The sequence below is a fragment of the Muntiacus reevesi genome, chromosome 15 (assembly GCF_963930625.1).
Source record: "Muntiacus reevesi chromosome 15, mMunRee1.1, whole genome shotgun sequence".
NCBI classification, from domain to species: domain Eukaryota; kingdom Metazoa; phylum Chordata; class Mammalia; order Artiodactyla; family Cervidae; genus Muntiacus; species Muntiacus reevesi.
This window is the reverse complement of record NC_089263.1, coordinates 20243951-20259194: the sequence shown is the minus strand read 5'-3', so window position 1 is coordinate 20259194 and position 15244 is coordinate 20243951. Positions and strand designations below refer to the sequence as shown.

At 42.6% G+C, this 15244-nt stretch overlaps 1 protein-coding gene across 1 annotated transcript in view; it reads left to right on the top strand.

Annotated features, from left to right (window-relative positions):
• Nucleotides 1-15244, top strand: part of BLM (BLM RecQ like helicase) — a 55487-nt gene that overhangs the window by 37310 nt on the left and 2933 nt on the right. The window contains 6 exon segments of the mRNA XM_065906406.1: nucleotides 1755-1902; nucleotides 7922-8121; nucleotides 8576-8768; nucleotides 11628-11750; nucleotides 13765-13778; nucleotides 13780-13967. Coding sequence (XP_065762478.1) covers nucleotides 1755-1902; nucleotides 7922-8121; nucleotides 8576-8768; nucleotides 11628-11750; nucleotides 13765-13778; nucleotides 13780-13967 — 866 coding nt within the window.

The following is a 15244-nucleotide window of genomic DNA, read 5'->3' as shown; positions in this document are numbered from 1 at the left end:
CACAATAAGTACATCAATTTTCCATGGTCCTTTTTGATAAAATTTTATTTACAAAAGCAGATGTATTGCTTCTCAGCCTTTTGGCTAAGATCAAGTGTAAAAGCAGGTATATAGCGCAAAGGCCATAACTTGGCTGACTCCTGTTCTAAGAGAATGGAGGAAGGATAGACCTCACACATGTCATGATCACCAAAGGGAGCACTTGATGTCTGTGGCCCTGTGTTGAAAGTGAAAGTCAGTTCAGTTCAGTAGTCGTGTCCGACTCTTTGTGACCCCATGGACTGCAGCACACCTGGCTTCCCTGTCCATCACCAACTCCTGAAGCTTGCTCAAACTCATGTCCATCAAGTCGGTGATGCCATGAAATCGAAAGTGAAAACAGCACAGTTGTCTGTGTGTTTCTCCAGCCAGGTGTAGCTACAAAGATACAGACATGAAGAGGTGGAGAATGGGATGTAATGTGTTTGTCAAACTAGGAGACATAAGGGCAAGGGAGTTGAAGGTGTTGTGTGAAAGGTGGTGTTACAATTAAACAAGAGAGAGAGAGAGATTGGCTCTGGGATATCAACTGAATACCTTAGTACTTAGAGAACATCTAAGAGTGTAGATCAATGGCTAGGCAGTCCCAGTGGATTGTTGTAGTCAGCATACTAGCTGGCCTGAGTTTGAAAGGTAGGAGGTGATGGTCAGAGAACAGAGGGTTGCTGGTAGTAGTAAGACTAAGGTAGTGGATGTGACCATTAGAGTGAGTGGCTGAAGTGGCTGACATTTGTGGAGGATGGGATCACCAGAGCACAGGAGATCACGTTGCCCAAGGCCAAGATGAGGGAGAATCATTTCTGTGCACTAAGTCACCAAGAATTAAGGCAGGAGTCAGGTTGGAGAGAGCAATGGGGGCACTCTCTCGTGACAATGCCAGATAGAGCCTCAGAATCACTACCAGGTCTTAGTGTAGGATGAAAAACCCACCTGTCTTCAGGACTGTGGGGGTTGAGCAAGGATTAGCAGGTACAGGGGCTACATATACAGAGGCACAGAAGCACAATGCCACTTCTGAGAACTGTGGGTGCTCAGCGTTGCTGGATGTAATGATAGTAAAACATCACATAGTAATGGGGACTTCAGGAGGAAGGCAGAGGGACTTCCCTAGTGGTCCAATGGATGAGTTCACCTGCCAGTGCAGGAGACTCGAGTTCAGTCCCTGGTCCAAGAAGATCCCACATGCTGCAGATCAGCTAAGCCCATGCTCCACAACCATTGAGCCCTTGTGCTGCAACTACCAAAGCCCACGCACCTAGAGCCCATGCTCTGCGACAAGAGAAGCCAGTGCAGTGAGAAGCCAGTGCAGTGAGAAGCCAGCACGCTGCAATGGAGAGGAGCCACCTCCTCACCAAGCGCATCTAGAGAAAACCCACAAGGAAGACACAGCAGAGCCAAAAAAGAAAATGAAAATAAATAAAATTCAAAGAGCAAAGAAAAAACAATGGTTGGCAGAGTTTGGAGACAACTGAGGGCAACGAAATAGATATACTAGACTGCTCGTTGTTCTAGACACAAGATTAATATAAAAACTTAGAAAAGAAGGAACATTCACAACTTCCTTAGTTTTTGGCCTTGGTTTTAGTATGGAAATTGCATGTTGTGGGACTGTTTCAGTTAGTATTAAACCCTAGCAATCTAGGTATTGTTAATTATAAAGATAACAATAAAAGATAATAAATAAATATTAATAGGTAATCTCTTTTTATTCATAGGATTTTAAGACAAAAGATGTGACCGATGATGTGAAAAATATTGTAAGATTTGTTCAAGAACACAGTTCATCTCAGGGAATAAGAAATATAAAGCATATAGGTCCTTCTGGGAGGTTTACTATGAACATGCTGGTCGACATTTTCTTGGGTAAGTCAGCTGTTTTATCGTTTGAATTACATCAATTAAAAGTGAACATTAAAGAAATCATTACAGCTACATAGAAACACCTCTATTGTCTGTCTTCTTCAAGAATTTAAGGGCTTTAGAATAAAAACCTTTTAGAGCAGTGAAAGAAAAGCCATTTTATGCATTTTAACAGTATTTTTATATAATTTACATAAGACACTAAAATGAGTTTTCACAAATGAAAAAGAAAATAAGGACGCTCGTGCAGTTTCATCTGAGTGAGTGGAGTATAATTTCACTGGGCTTCTAGTTTGGGACGGCAGCTTGAGCATTAACTATCTGTCTTCTTTTTTCTTCCTTGAGGCCCTTTTAAAATAGTAGCAAGGAAATAGAAGGAGGATTCAATCCATAGCAGCATAGAGAACCAGAAAGAGACCATCGTCAGATTAGAAGTTTTAAAAATCTTTTACAAAATGAATGGAAGCATATTGATAAATGGAATGAAATTCGACATATCACAGAGCAAATAAATACAGAAGAAAGTTACAGCCAAGGGACTGTCAACCAGGCGGAATGCCATTGTCACCAGGCCCCAAACCTGGGGTCTTAGAGGCCTAGGGGTAGAAGTGAAAGCAGGGGAACTCCAAATAGGAGGGGACAGTTGGAAGAAGGTCTGCTCACAGAAGAACTGCATGGAATACCAGCCTGCAACTAATTCTAGAACAAAGATAAACAAACTGCTTGAACAGCAGAAAGACAGCCAAGTTGGGGGCCACCCAGCACATTTACCCTAAAGCAAACCTGATAACTGGACATCCCATTTTAAGGGAGGAATTTGGGGGGAAATAGATGTAGATACAAAATAATAAGAAATCCACTTAAAAAGTTTAATCTGGTCCCTGAAGAGTAAATATAAATAGACAATCAAATAAAGACCAGAGACTTCCTTGGTGGTCCAGTGGCTAAGACTCCATGCTCCCAGTGCACGGAATCCGGGTTCGATCCCTGGTCAGGGAACTAGAGCCCACATGCCCTAAGTAAGAGTTTGCATGCCAGAAAGTAAAAAGAGAAAGGCCAAAGAAGTAACATATTTGATCCTGGGGATAGAGATAATTTAGAAAGTAGGCAGTACTTCTGGGGAGACAGGAAGGAGAACTCATTAGTATCTTCACAAAGACAAATAATAATAGAATATTATGGTGTCTTGGATGGTGAAGAACCCACCTGCAATGTGGGAGACCTAGGTTCGTTCCCTGGGTTGGGAAGATCCCCTGGGGGAGGGCATGGCAACCCACCCCAGTATTCTTGCCTGGAGAATTCCATGGACAGAGGAACCTGGTGGGCTGCAGCCCGTGGAGTCACAGAGTCGGACATGACTGAGTATGGAAAAGAAACAAGGACAGAGAAAGAGCTGTTAAAATTTTTAAATGATTGACAAAGTAAATTTAGTAGAAAGGCTGGAAGACAACATCAGGAAAATTTTCTCAAGACCTCAGCAAAAATATATGGAAAATGTGAGAGAGAAAATACAGATCAATTCTTAGGAAATGTAAAATCTGACAAAATTTTGAAATAGGAAATAATCAAACCAACAGTAAAAGGAAATTTCTCAGAAAAGGAAAAAAGCCTTAATTAAAATGCCCACTGGGGGAGTTCCCTGGTGGTTAGGATTCGGCACTTTAACTTCCATGGTCTGGGTTCAATCCCTGGTCAGGGAACTGAGCTCCTGCAAGCTGTGTGGTGTGCCAAAATTTAAATTAAAAAAAAAAAGAAAAGAAAAGCCTGCTTAATGCCAAATAAATGCTTTATAAGATGAGATTTAAGAATACCAAGAGTAAAGAGATGTTAGGGAGGAAAAGCCTTTTCTCTGTTGTTATAGTTAGGGAGGCACATTAGCAAGAGAAAGGACAGATTTAATCAGATATGTAATGGGAGTTCATGGAAAATGTGACTCAAAGGAGCCGTTAGAGTCAGACTTAGCTACCATTTTAATAGGGGAAGGAGAGGCAGGAAGGGTTAGGAGGAAACAAATGATGGGGAAAGATAAATGGGCCCTTAGGAGAAAGATGGGGAGGTGGGGAGTGTGGTCGTTTTTGCAGCAATGTCTGGGTATTGTATGGAAAGTTCTCATCTCCCATGATGAGAGTCAGTCTTCTCTGGTTGCTCCGGGGCAGGGAGGGGAGGGGGGGATTTAAGACTGTCGAGTTCTTTGGGGAGTGTCTGCTTTTTGGCAGATAGATTTCAGGAACTCAGATGCCGTCTGCTCAGAATAGTTTTGATGCCATTGTGGCATATTCTGAACCCCTTCAGAGATACTCCCAAAAGCTTCGGAAAGAAAAAAACAACCAAAACCAAAAGGACATCAGATTAATGCCAGCAACCCTGGAGACTCGCAGGCAAAGATGATGTGATGTATACCATAAACAGGAACAGACCCATGGGTCCAAGGAGAAGAAATCCCAGAGTCACAGTAAGCAGTCTTTACATGCGTGCTTAGTCAATCAGTTATGTCCAACTCTTTGCGACCCTGTGGACTGTAGCCCACCAGTCTCCTCTGTCCATGGGATTCTCCAGGCAAGAATACTGGAGTGAGTTGCCATGCCCTTCTCCAGGGGAGCGTCCTGAAGCAGTCTGTACAAATTGTTAACAGTCGGAAAAATAAGCCCCAAGCAATATAGAGAAAGAACAAGAAATGATTTTTTTTTTTTTGGTTTTGATGACAGAAAAGGCCACAAATGTTACTTCTCAACAACAAAACAAGAAAGGCACTTGGAAACTCCGGGAGAAAGATTATACAAGAGAGCGGAGGTCAACTAGAAAATGAAGGAAGTGGCTGCACTCTGTGTAAATGATAAAATGTACAAAATAATCTGTCTGGGTACAGTGAACATGCTCCTTAGTTGCACAAGAGTCAGGAGTTCTAAGTGGGAAAGGAAGCTTGTCCTAATCTAAACACTGCTGTTAAGTGGCAGGGTCAAGGTATAGACTTAAACAGTGGTTAGAGAACAGGACAGGATATAGTTGTTAATCCTGGTGATGTTAAGAATGAAAGTACAATGAATGAAAATAAGGACTTCCCTGGTGGTACTGTGGGTAAGAATCTGCCTGCCATGGCAATGCAGGGGACATGAGTTTGATCCCCGATCCAAGTAGATTCCACAATGCTGTGGAGCAGCTAAGCTCAAGCGCCACAACTAAACCTGTGCATTAGAGCCCTCAAGCTGCAACTACTGATCCCATGTTCGCTAGAGCCTGTTCGGGCCTGTTAGGGCGTAGGTTCAACCTTAGAGCCTGTGCTCCACAAGAGAAGTCACCACAATGAGAAGTCCATGCACTGCAACAAAGAGTAGCTCCGACTCGCCGCAACTAGAGAACGCCTTCGCACCGCAGTGAAGACCAAGCAAAACCAATAAACAGATAAAAATAAAAGAGGAATGTACGGCTGGCTTGGAATGACAGAATGCAGAATGCAGAAGTGTGGGTTCCATGAGTGGTAACCACCAGAAGAGCCGAAAACAAGCCATTTAAAAAGTGATTGCAAAAATAAATATATAAATAAATAAATAAAAAGTGATTGCCTTGGGATTTCCCTGGGAGTCCAGTGGTTAAGACTCCATGCTTCCATTGCAGGGGGCAGGGGTTCTACCAGGGATCGCAGAACTAAGATCCTACATGTTGCATGGCACAGCCAAAAAAAATTAAAAATTAATTTTTTTTAAAAGTGATTGACTTGGAAAAGAGTGAGACTAGAGAGGGGAAGCACAGAATAGAGGAATGTTGCTTTTAATTACAAACCCTCCTGTACTGTATCTTTTCCTATGTACATGTATCACTTTTAATTTAAAATCTATAAAGCAATTAAAAAATGAATAGCCTCCACTGGAGGAGGGAGATGATTTGCTCAGTTTCTAAGCTGTTTCTTCTGGATCCACACATTTCTCAGGACAAAGCAACTTTTAATGCTGGACCCCCTTTCTGGATTCTTGCCTTCTAGTTTGGGAGCATAAAGGGTTGTAGATTAAACAGTTTATTATAAGAATGATACATAATCATTCTACATTATTACATGTAGAAAACTGAAAAATACAAACTCCAGGAAAAAACTACTAATATTTTAATGTGTTTGCTCACAATTATATATTTATCATATTGAATGTATAGTTTCTATCATTTTTATTTTATTTAACAATATAAGCATTTTTAAATTTTTTTACTCTCCTGAAGTAGCTTTTAGTTTTTATTTTATCATATTGATGAAATATATTTAAATAGTTTTATTTTAGGACATATTGGGTTGGTGAAAAAGTCTGTTAGGGGTTTTCCATAACATCTTACAGAAAACCCCTAGTGAACTTTTTGGCCAACTCAGTGTTTTTCTAGTGTACGTAATACTGTGATAAATAGCCTTTTAAGTACACCTTCACCTGCATCTCTGTTTGTACCTTTCTTGTAGGTTCCTAGAAAGATTGCTAAGTCAGACATCTTTCTGACACATGCTTCAGTTTCTCATCAGCTCTTGTATGTTTTTAAGAAAATTGTTTATGTTTCATCCAGCTTTCTCAGTTACCCTCAGCACTAGTACTGGGTCCATGTCACCCAGTCCTTTACCAGAGCAGTAGTCCTTTATGTCCAGATCACTTGAAGAAGTAAAACTTGGATCATTCAACATTTGTGACCAGAAGCCATCTGAAATTTACAGTAACATAATTATTTGAAGCTCTTACGGTAGAGCTAAAGCCTTACAAGTATAGCTATTAATTCCGATTATAATCAATGTCACCAGCCTTCTTAACTGGTGGTGGTTTAGTTGCTAAGTCGTGTCTGACTCTTGTGATCCCATGGAACTGTAGCCCATCAGGCTCCTCTGTCCATAGATTTTCCAGGCAAGAGTACTGGAGTGGGTTGTCATTTCCTTCTCCAACCTTCTTAAGTAGATTGTTATTAAAGAAAAAATAACTGTGCTTATGATTTGAAAAAAAAAAACAACACTTGCCATTATAGCAGCTGGGATGGGAAACCAAGTATCCAGCCTGGTATAGAGCTCTCAGTCAGCCCCCTGGGGGAGGCGGGAAGTGCGTGGCCTCGTGGAATGCTATGCTCTTGGTTTGGAGTTTATGTAGGTTTCATCTTTGAGGATGACAGAATGTGTAGACTTAAATACTTTGATTATAAAGGAGTAGCACTTTCATCACAGGACCAGAGATAATACTTATAAAGTTGACTGTCAAAAACATTTTTTGGAACTAGATCAACAATGCATAGTTATCCTAATATAGCAATAGTGATGTGAAGCTATTAAAGTTGACGTAAACATTGTCTTTGATTTGTTTGCTGTCATATAATTTTATAAGCTGTACATGCAACATCCTAAAATGACCAACATAATTTTGTTGCTGTGTTTGGTCAATGCCTATTACATAAAGAGAAGTACATGAAATTATTTTAAAATTCTACTCAAATATTCTTACTTTATGGAAATGAGTGTCTATTTGTGCCATAGGTTTTCCTGAAGAAGAGTTATCTATCCCTTTATCCAGACCTGTCCATAAATGACTTTTAAATATATATATATATATATATTTGATTACGTTGGGTCTTAGTTGTGGCATGCAGGCTCTTCATTATGGCTCATGGGCTTCGTTGCCCCATGCCATGTGGGATCTTAGTTCCCCAAGCAGGGATTGAACCCATGTCCCCTGCACTGGAAGTCAGCTTCTTAACCACTGGTCCACCAGAGAAGTCCCCGTAAATGACTTTTTTTAGCTTCTTTTGTTACAGTTATGGTGAAAGGGAATGTCGCTCAATCATGTCTGTCTCTTTGGGACCCCATGGACTGTAGCCCGCCAGGCTCCTCTGTCCATGGAATTCTCAATACTGGAGTAGGTTGCCGTTGCCTTCTGTAGGGGATCTTCCCAACCCAGGGATGGAACTCGGGTCTCCTGCCTTGCAGGCAGATTCTTTTCCATCTGAGGCACCAGGGAAGCCCTCAATTATGATATACCTGTATTTACTAATGTAACTTCTTGTACCTTCTTGCCAGGGAGTAAGAGTGCAAAAATTCAGTCAGGGATATTTGGAAAAGGATCTACTTATTCAAGACACAACGCCGAAAGACTTTTTAAAAAACTGATACTTGACAGGATTTTGGATGAAGACTTGTACATCAATGCCAACGATCAGCCAATTGCCTATGTGATGCTCGGAAGTAAAGCACAAACCGTACTAAATGGGCATTTAAAGGTATGATTTTTTAAATGTTGGTTTTATTATCTCCCAAAGAGTAGATAGAAATATTTTACTGCGAGTTAAAGTGTCTTTTCCTAAACTGATGAGCTGATGGACATTGAACTTATATGTACCGCCCTATATGAACATATTCTGTTCTTCTTGGTTTAGAAAGAGATCTTAAACTTGAGCCTAAGTAATGTCATACCTGTCAAAATGAATCATATGGGCTATCAAATCATTAGATCATCATATATTCATTAAATAAACATTTATTAAAAAGCTTTTCTGTGCTCTCACTGGAAATGCAAAGATGGAGAATGGACAGCCCCTATTCCCAAGAGACTTACTATCTACCAGATGTAACAGAAATACCCGCCCCCAAGAAATGCACCTGAGCATTAAGTGAAGCCTCTGTTTGGCCACAAGCGTGCACACGCCCACTGCGCTCTGTATTTCTCTCACGAAGGTAGACTTCATGGAAACGGAAAATTCCAGCAGTGTGAAAAAACAAAAAGCGTTAGTAGCAAAGGTGTCTCAGAGGGAAGAGGTGGTTAAGAAATGTCTTGGAGAACTTACAGAAGTCTGCAAATCTCTGGGGAAAGTTTTTGGCGTCCACTACTTCAATATTTTTAATACCGTCACTCTCAAGAAGCTCGCAGGTTGGTATGTGTGCGTCTCCTGTTGCACAGCATAAATGAATGGGCCAAAAGTTAATCTTGATAAAGAACTCATCAAGAGCATAAATATATCTCAGTCTTTTCCATCTCTGAATGGAAAGCTCAAACAATTTAAACTCATTTTTGAAATAAAATATATTCTTGAAGATAAACACAGTACTTTGTTCTTCAGACATATGGTATTAATATAATTTTAATCTTCTACTTTGGTTTAATGCTGCATGTTAAGATATGGATAATTGTAATTGCTGATACCAGGTGTCTCTTACTGACTTTGTGTGCATTACTTGCCTGCCTTATGTTTAACAAATTGTGCACACAGTTTTGTTCTGTTTTCGTAAGGACCTTAGCTTCACATTCCTAAAACAGTTCCTTATGAAAAGAGATTTTGTTTTATGCTTCTCCAAATCCAGACCTAGCACATGGCTGTGTCTTAAGTATTTTGTGATAAATACTTGCTGACCTGAATTATCCCCATGGCTTCAGATAGCTCCACCCAGAATTCTCTTAGTAAAGTCCCTGGAAAATAAGTTGGCCAGTAGTTGACTGACAATAAGTGTACATTTCCTTCCATTCTCATCCTTTATAAAAACCCATGATCACCACCTTCCCTCTCTCCCATTCCCACTCTGGCCACCATAGGTCATTATAGTATCTCATCAACTCTAAGATGCCACGTTGTTATTTTATGGACTATTGAGAAAGAAAAAAATTCTGCTAATTAAACTGTGACACAGTACTTTTATTGAAAGAGTTGTATTCTACTTTATTTAGATTTTTAACATACATAACTGTGCCTCTGTGGAAAAATGCATAAGTCAAAGTAGGTTGATTTAAGTACTTGTAAAAATTCACATTCAGAGCCTGACTCTTCTGAATCTTTTTTTTGACTCAGCTGTCCATGTCATTGTTTTTCCCTCATGTCATCAGGGATGTTAGTGATACAGCCTTTTTAGCATGTTCCACTATATCCCCCAAATGTTATCAAAATCCCCATCACCCCTTCCAGTGTGATGGTGGTATTTTCTTAATTATACCAGAAAGTTGTCCACAGATGGGCACACATCTCTTAGCAACACAAGTCATGTAAAGCATTTGGTTGTTGTCTACAAAAAACTACGAAATTGTCATCTCCTCTAGAACAAATCTTTTGCTTTGTTAATGCCACATTTATTCCCCATTACTCCATGTCTGAGCTTTTTTACATTCACAATCGTTTTCTTTTTTCAATTTTTTTTTTTTTTTTTTTTTTTTTGGCTGCACGGGGTCTTTGTTGTGGCTCAACCCCGCAGCATATGGGATCTTAATTCCCTGACCAGGGATCAAACCTGTGTCCCCTGCCTGGGAAGGCGGATTCTTAACCCCTGGATCACCAGGGAAGTCCCCACATTATTTTCTCAGTGCTCATCCCAGTCTAGTCTTTTTGAAGACATTTCATGTGCAGTTAAACTCAACATGTGAGGAACCAGCACTGCAGTGGTGCTGTTGACTGATGCTGTGACTACGTTCTCACGTGCATAGGTGGTGACAGCTGCTGGACAGCTGCCATCTGGCCATCTGCACTGGTAAGAAGCAGCTTGACCTCAGGAATGCCAAAATGCAAAAAAAAAAAAAAAAAAAGTGTATCTCTGAATCAATAAAATACTGTATTTTGTTCCTAGGTTCTCAGTGAAGTTTCTTAACTGGACTCCTTAACTCCATATATAAACATGATACTCATTTTAATCTTCTAAGTACTCTTTAAAGCTCCAGCAGTTCTTCAGATAAAGTACAAACTCCATCAGGGATTTGCATTTCTTTTTTTTTTTTCGCCACACCCCGAGGCATATAGGACCTTAGTTCCCTGACCAGGGATCAGACACTCACTTTCTGCAGCAGAAACACAGAGTCTTAACCACTGACCCACCAGGGGACCTGCAGGGGTCGGCATTTCTCCTTGCCTCCCTTTCTCTTCTGCAAATCCCCTGGTCTGTCCCACAGCTCTGTTCTTTTTCCTCTAAATGTAGAAATGATGTGAGAATCACGGATTTGAAATCCACCCTTTGCTCAACTCCAGTATGTGAGGATTACTCACTTGCTCCCCATAGCCAGTGCATCAATAAATCCTACAGACCTAGCCTCCAAAACATGTCCGAATCTGCTGCTTCTCTCCATCTAGTTCGAAGCATGCTCACTTGCACCTGCAGCAGCTTCCTCGAGGCTCCAGTTTCTCCTCTTTCCCTTACAGTCCATTTTGCATACAGCAGCCAGAGTGGTATTTACAACGACAAACTTGTCTAGCTGTAAGACTCATGTGCCTTCTGTGCTCAGAGGACTCTTAACGGCCTACTTGCCTCCCCCACGTGCAGAAAGGCTGGAGGAAGGACAGGTTTGGGTTGAGGGGGAAGTGAAAATTCATTTGAGGCCTTCCTGAGCAGGGGATGCAAGTCAGGAGTGCAGGGGAGAAGTCTGAAGTGGAAGGAAGCACAAATGTGGACCTTCTCTGCAAACAAAGGATCCCCATAATTGCAACTAGACTCGTCTTTGTAATGCAAACAGTGGGTGAGAGCAGAGACCTGATACCCCCCTCCACTCTGCTCCCCTCAACATCCTAGACCCCCTCCCGGTCTCTGCCCTGACCAGCACCTTTGCTGCTGGAATGCGATGGTGGGCTCCTGCCCTCTGGGCCTGTCTGCTGCCTCCATTGGCACTAGCTGCCTTTTTAGAAAATTGGCCCGTGTACCCAGCGCTCTGCAGTCAGTTGGCACTTAACACACAGGCCCTGAATGGGTGAATGAGTATAAATCCAGTGGGTTTTCTCTGGGTGGTAATTTAAATTTCTAATTTTATGTCCATGTACAGAATCTTTATCTTCTGATCCTGAGGTTTTGCTTCAAATTGATGGTGTTACCGAAGACAAACTGGAAAAATATGGTGCTGAAGTGATTCCAATATTACAGAAATACTCTGAGTGGACATTGCCAGGTTCGGTATACAGCCAAATATGTGTTTTTCCAAAAGCCTCTTTTAATGTTAAGCAATGCCTCTCACTGGATTAGAGTTGTGTGGTTTCTGGGTTGTGTCAGTGCTTCCTACACCTCGTCACACTGACATCCGAGTGCTCCGAGCAGACCCCAGTGGGGTGCCAGGCACTTCATAGAGAGCACGGTGCTTAGGTCCCCTGGGGTCCAGTTAGCAGACCTGTGATAGGACCCAATGGAAGGCCTGCAGGCCCAGCATTTGTTGATCTGTTAGAGCAAGCGCCTGAGGACCCTGGAGCCCCCGGGTGCTGGTTACGGGTTGGTCAGCGTCCGCCTCTGATCCTTGGCAGGCCACGAGTATCCGTTCCATGTTTCACTTTTCCTTATCTGAGGAAGGAACTTGTTATCCGACAAGCCTGTCTAAAGATTAAGTTGAAATGTTTTGGAAAATGAACGTGTAACTGGAACGCCTGAGCCTCCAACTGTCTCTAGCGCTGAAGGGCTGCCTGAGCGAGTGCATCCTTAATGGACGTTCCCAGAGGCTGCGTGAGGCCTGTCTTGTAGCACCTCTAATTGTGGAGCTCATCACTTGTACTTCTCACTACAAGCCATAGGAATCCTGGATGCAGGGAAAATCGAGAACAAAGACTGTGTTGTGGGCGATAGGTCAGGTACAGGAGTCGGGTGCCTGCCTCCAGGCTATTGTGATGCATACGAGCCAAGTGAACCATTCTGTGACTCCGGTCCTTCCCAGGGCTGAGGGAAATGGTAGTGGGGTGAGACATGAGCGAGTCGAGTTCTGTCTCTCCACAGTCATTTTTATCCTTTGGCACGATGCAGAAGAGTCAGGTTCTTGTTGATTCTTCTGTATGGTAATTATTCTATAAAAGCCTTACTTCAGACACATTGAATTCTTGGTGGGAACTTAACGCTTGGTTAGTGTAGCACCTTCACATCAGACAGGGCAGCTCTGCAGAAATCACCAGTGATGACCACTCCCACTTACTGAGGGAGAGATGCTGAGCCAAGAGCTTTGCCCATTTTGTGTCATTCAATCCTTCCTTATACATCTGTTTTATTTTTGACCATGCCACGCAGCTTATGGAGTCTTAGTTCCCTAACCAGGGACTGAACCCAGACCCACGGGCAGTGAAAGGGCAGAGTGGTAACCACTGGACCCCCAGGGACTTCCCCACGCCCATTTTGGAGGTGGAAATGGGCGAGACTTTTCATTTTCCTGAGGTCCCATGGCTGGAATGACTGTGCTCTTCACCCTTCCTACTATGCCCTTCCTACCATTCAGTGAGGCAGGGTAGCCTGAGGGTAAACCAGGCCAGCCAGGAACTACCTTCAGAAAATGAAGACCCAATCTTGATCACTGTTGGTGGGGAGATTTCAGACTCTGGAAATTCTTTGGGTTGCAAATACCTATGGAAATTACCATCTTCTTTGCAAATGTGTGCTTTGTACAGGCCCATTTCCTGCATGATATGTGAACTGTTCACAGCTATTATGCAAAGAAAAGTAAAATACAGTCTAGAATTTTCTGACACTCACTACTAAGTAACTATCACTCTAAAGATGAGGTGTGAAGATAGTCATGTTTTCCTTACATTGGGCTTGTCATTTTCAGCATATGTAAACTAATAAATTGTCTTTTAGTTAGCTCTTTTACTTTTCAGAGAGCTTAACAGGATTAATGGCACAAACAGTAGCAGGGACTTAGGCTGCAGAGAGTGAGCTAATAAACCTGATGTCTCTAGTTAAGTTAGAGAGCATCACACATTTTCTTAATGAATTCCAACCCCCATTCTTTGAAACTGAATTGCCATTGACGACTTCGGGACTTTGTGAAATAAAAGAAGAGCACGGTTCTTGTGGGATGGTTGAACCCAAGTGGCGGGATGCTCCAGGAAAGCAGCAGGGCCTCAGCTGAACTGCGCCCTGTACTGTGTGTCTGCACGCAGACTGTCATCAGCATGGCATCACCAATACCTGTCTGCATTGTCCGTTTGTAGCTGAGGACTCCTCCCCCACGGAGAAGCCCCTCCAGCAGCAGAGGCACTGGAAAAAACACCCCTGAGGAGTCGGATGAGGAAGCACCCATATCTTCTCACTACTTTGCAAATAAAACCAGAAACGAAAGAAAGAGGAAAAGGATGCCAGCCTCCCAAAGAGCCAAGAGGAGAAGAACTGGTTTCAGTGGTTCCAGGATGAAAGGGTAAGTTCTACCACCTTGTCTGCAGTGTCAGGTGGAAGGGAGAAGGATGGAAGGGAGAAGGATCGAAGGGAGCGGGGCTGCCCTGCTTTGCCTTGAGGTGTTCATTAAAATAAGCCATTGTTCAGTGTTGCCTGGTCCAACTCGTGGAGTCAGGATTAAGCTTTCATTCAAAACAAAAAATTTTTTTTGTTTCAGCTTTTTATAATATCCTAGGTTGACTATCACTGAAGTTTTCTAGTTTGTAAAAAAGCTGCTCCAATTTTGACCTTACCTTCAAGGGGGGAAAAAGGGGTTTTTTTGACACTTGCACTGAAGAAACTTTTCCACCTAAAATACCATAAACCATATTGCTGTTGTTTAGCTGCTAAGTCATGTCCGACTCTTTGCAACACGATGGGCTGTAGCCCGCTAGGCTCCTCTGTCCATGGAATTCTCCAGGCAAGAATACTGGAGGTGGGTTGCCATTTCCTTCTCCAGGGGATCTTTCTGACCCAGGGATCAACCCACATCTCCTGCTTGGCAGGCAGATTCTTTACCACTGAGCCACCAGGGAAGCCCGTAAGTCACACACTAGCTGAATAAACAAAAGGGTTTTGTTTCCTCATGACTCTTATGATCCCGCCAGTACTTGCTACACCAATTTTATTGCTGTAGCATCTGCAGGGCGTCCACCTGGAGGCCCCGCACAACCCCTGTCATTCAGTAACAGCCAGGAGGCCAGCCTCCCGAGCTTAGCAGGGCAGCAGAGAAGAGGTGACGACTGGACACCCCCCCCGCAGAGGTCAGTCCAGCCCTGCCATCTCCCTGTCCCCATGTCTGCCTGGCCCCCGGGCTGGGACGCCCCAGCGTTGGGGTGCTCCCTGCTCACCAAGGTGGAACAAAGCCTCGCCTTCAGGTCCAGGGTGACGATCTGAACAGCGTTTGTATTTCTTCATCATTGCCCTGCTCTTTCCCATCTTCTGCCGTCACCTTCTAGGTCAGGTCTGGTGGGCTGGTGACCATCCCGTCGGTGTTAACAGAAACATTGGAAAAGGGAACTCAGTAAACTTGTGCAGGCTATCGTGTTTTCCTCTTGCAGTTTTTCTACCTCTTTTCCTTCCGGTTAATAAAGACCAAAAATTGAGTGGGGAAAAGAAAGCAGTGTTAGCAAGCTGTCATTTTCTCCTTAAGTCCACAAACAAACATCTTGTATGTGCTAATCCTTCTATCGGGGGACAGAAATTAAAGACATTAGTAAATATTAGTTTAACTTTGTGGGTTTTATTTATCTATTTTAA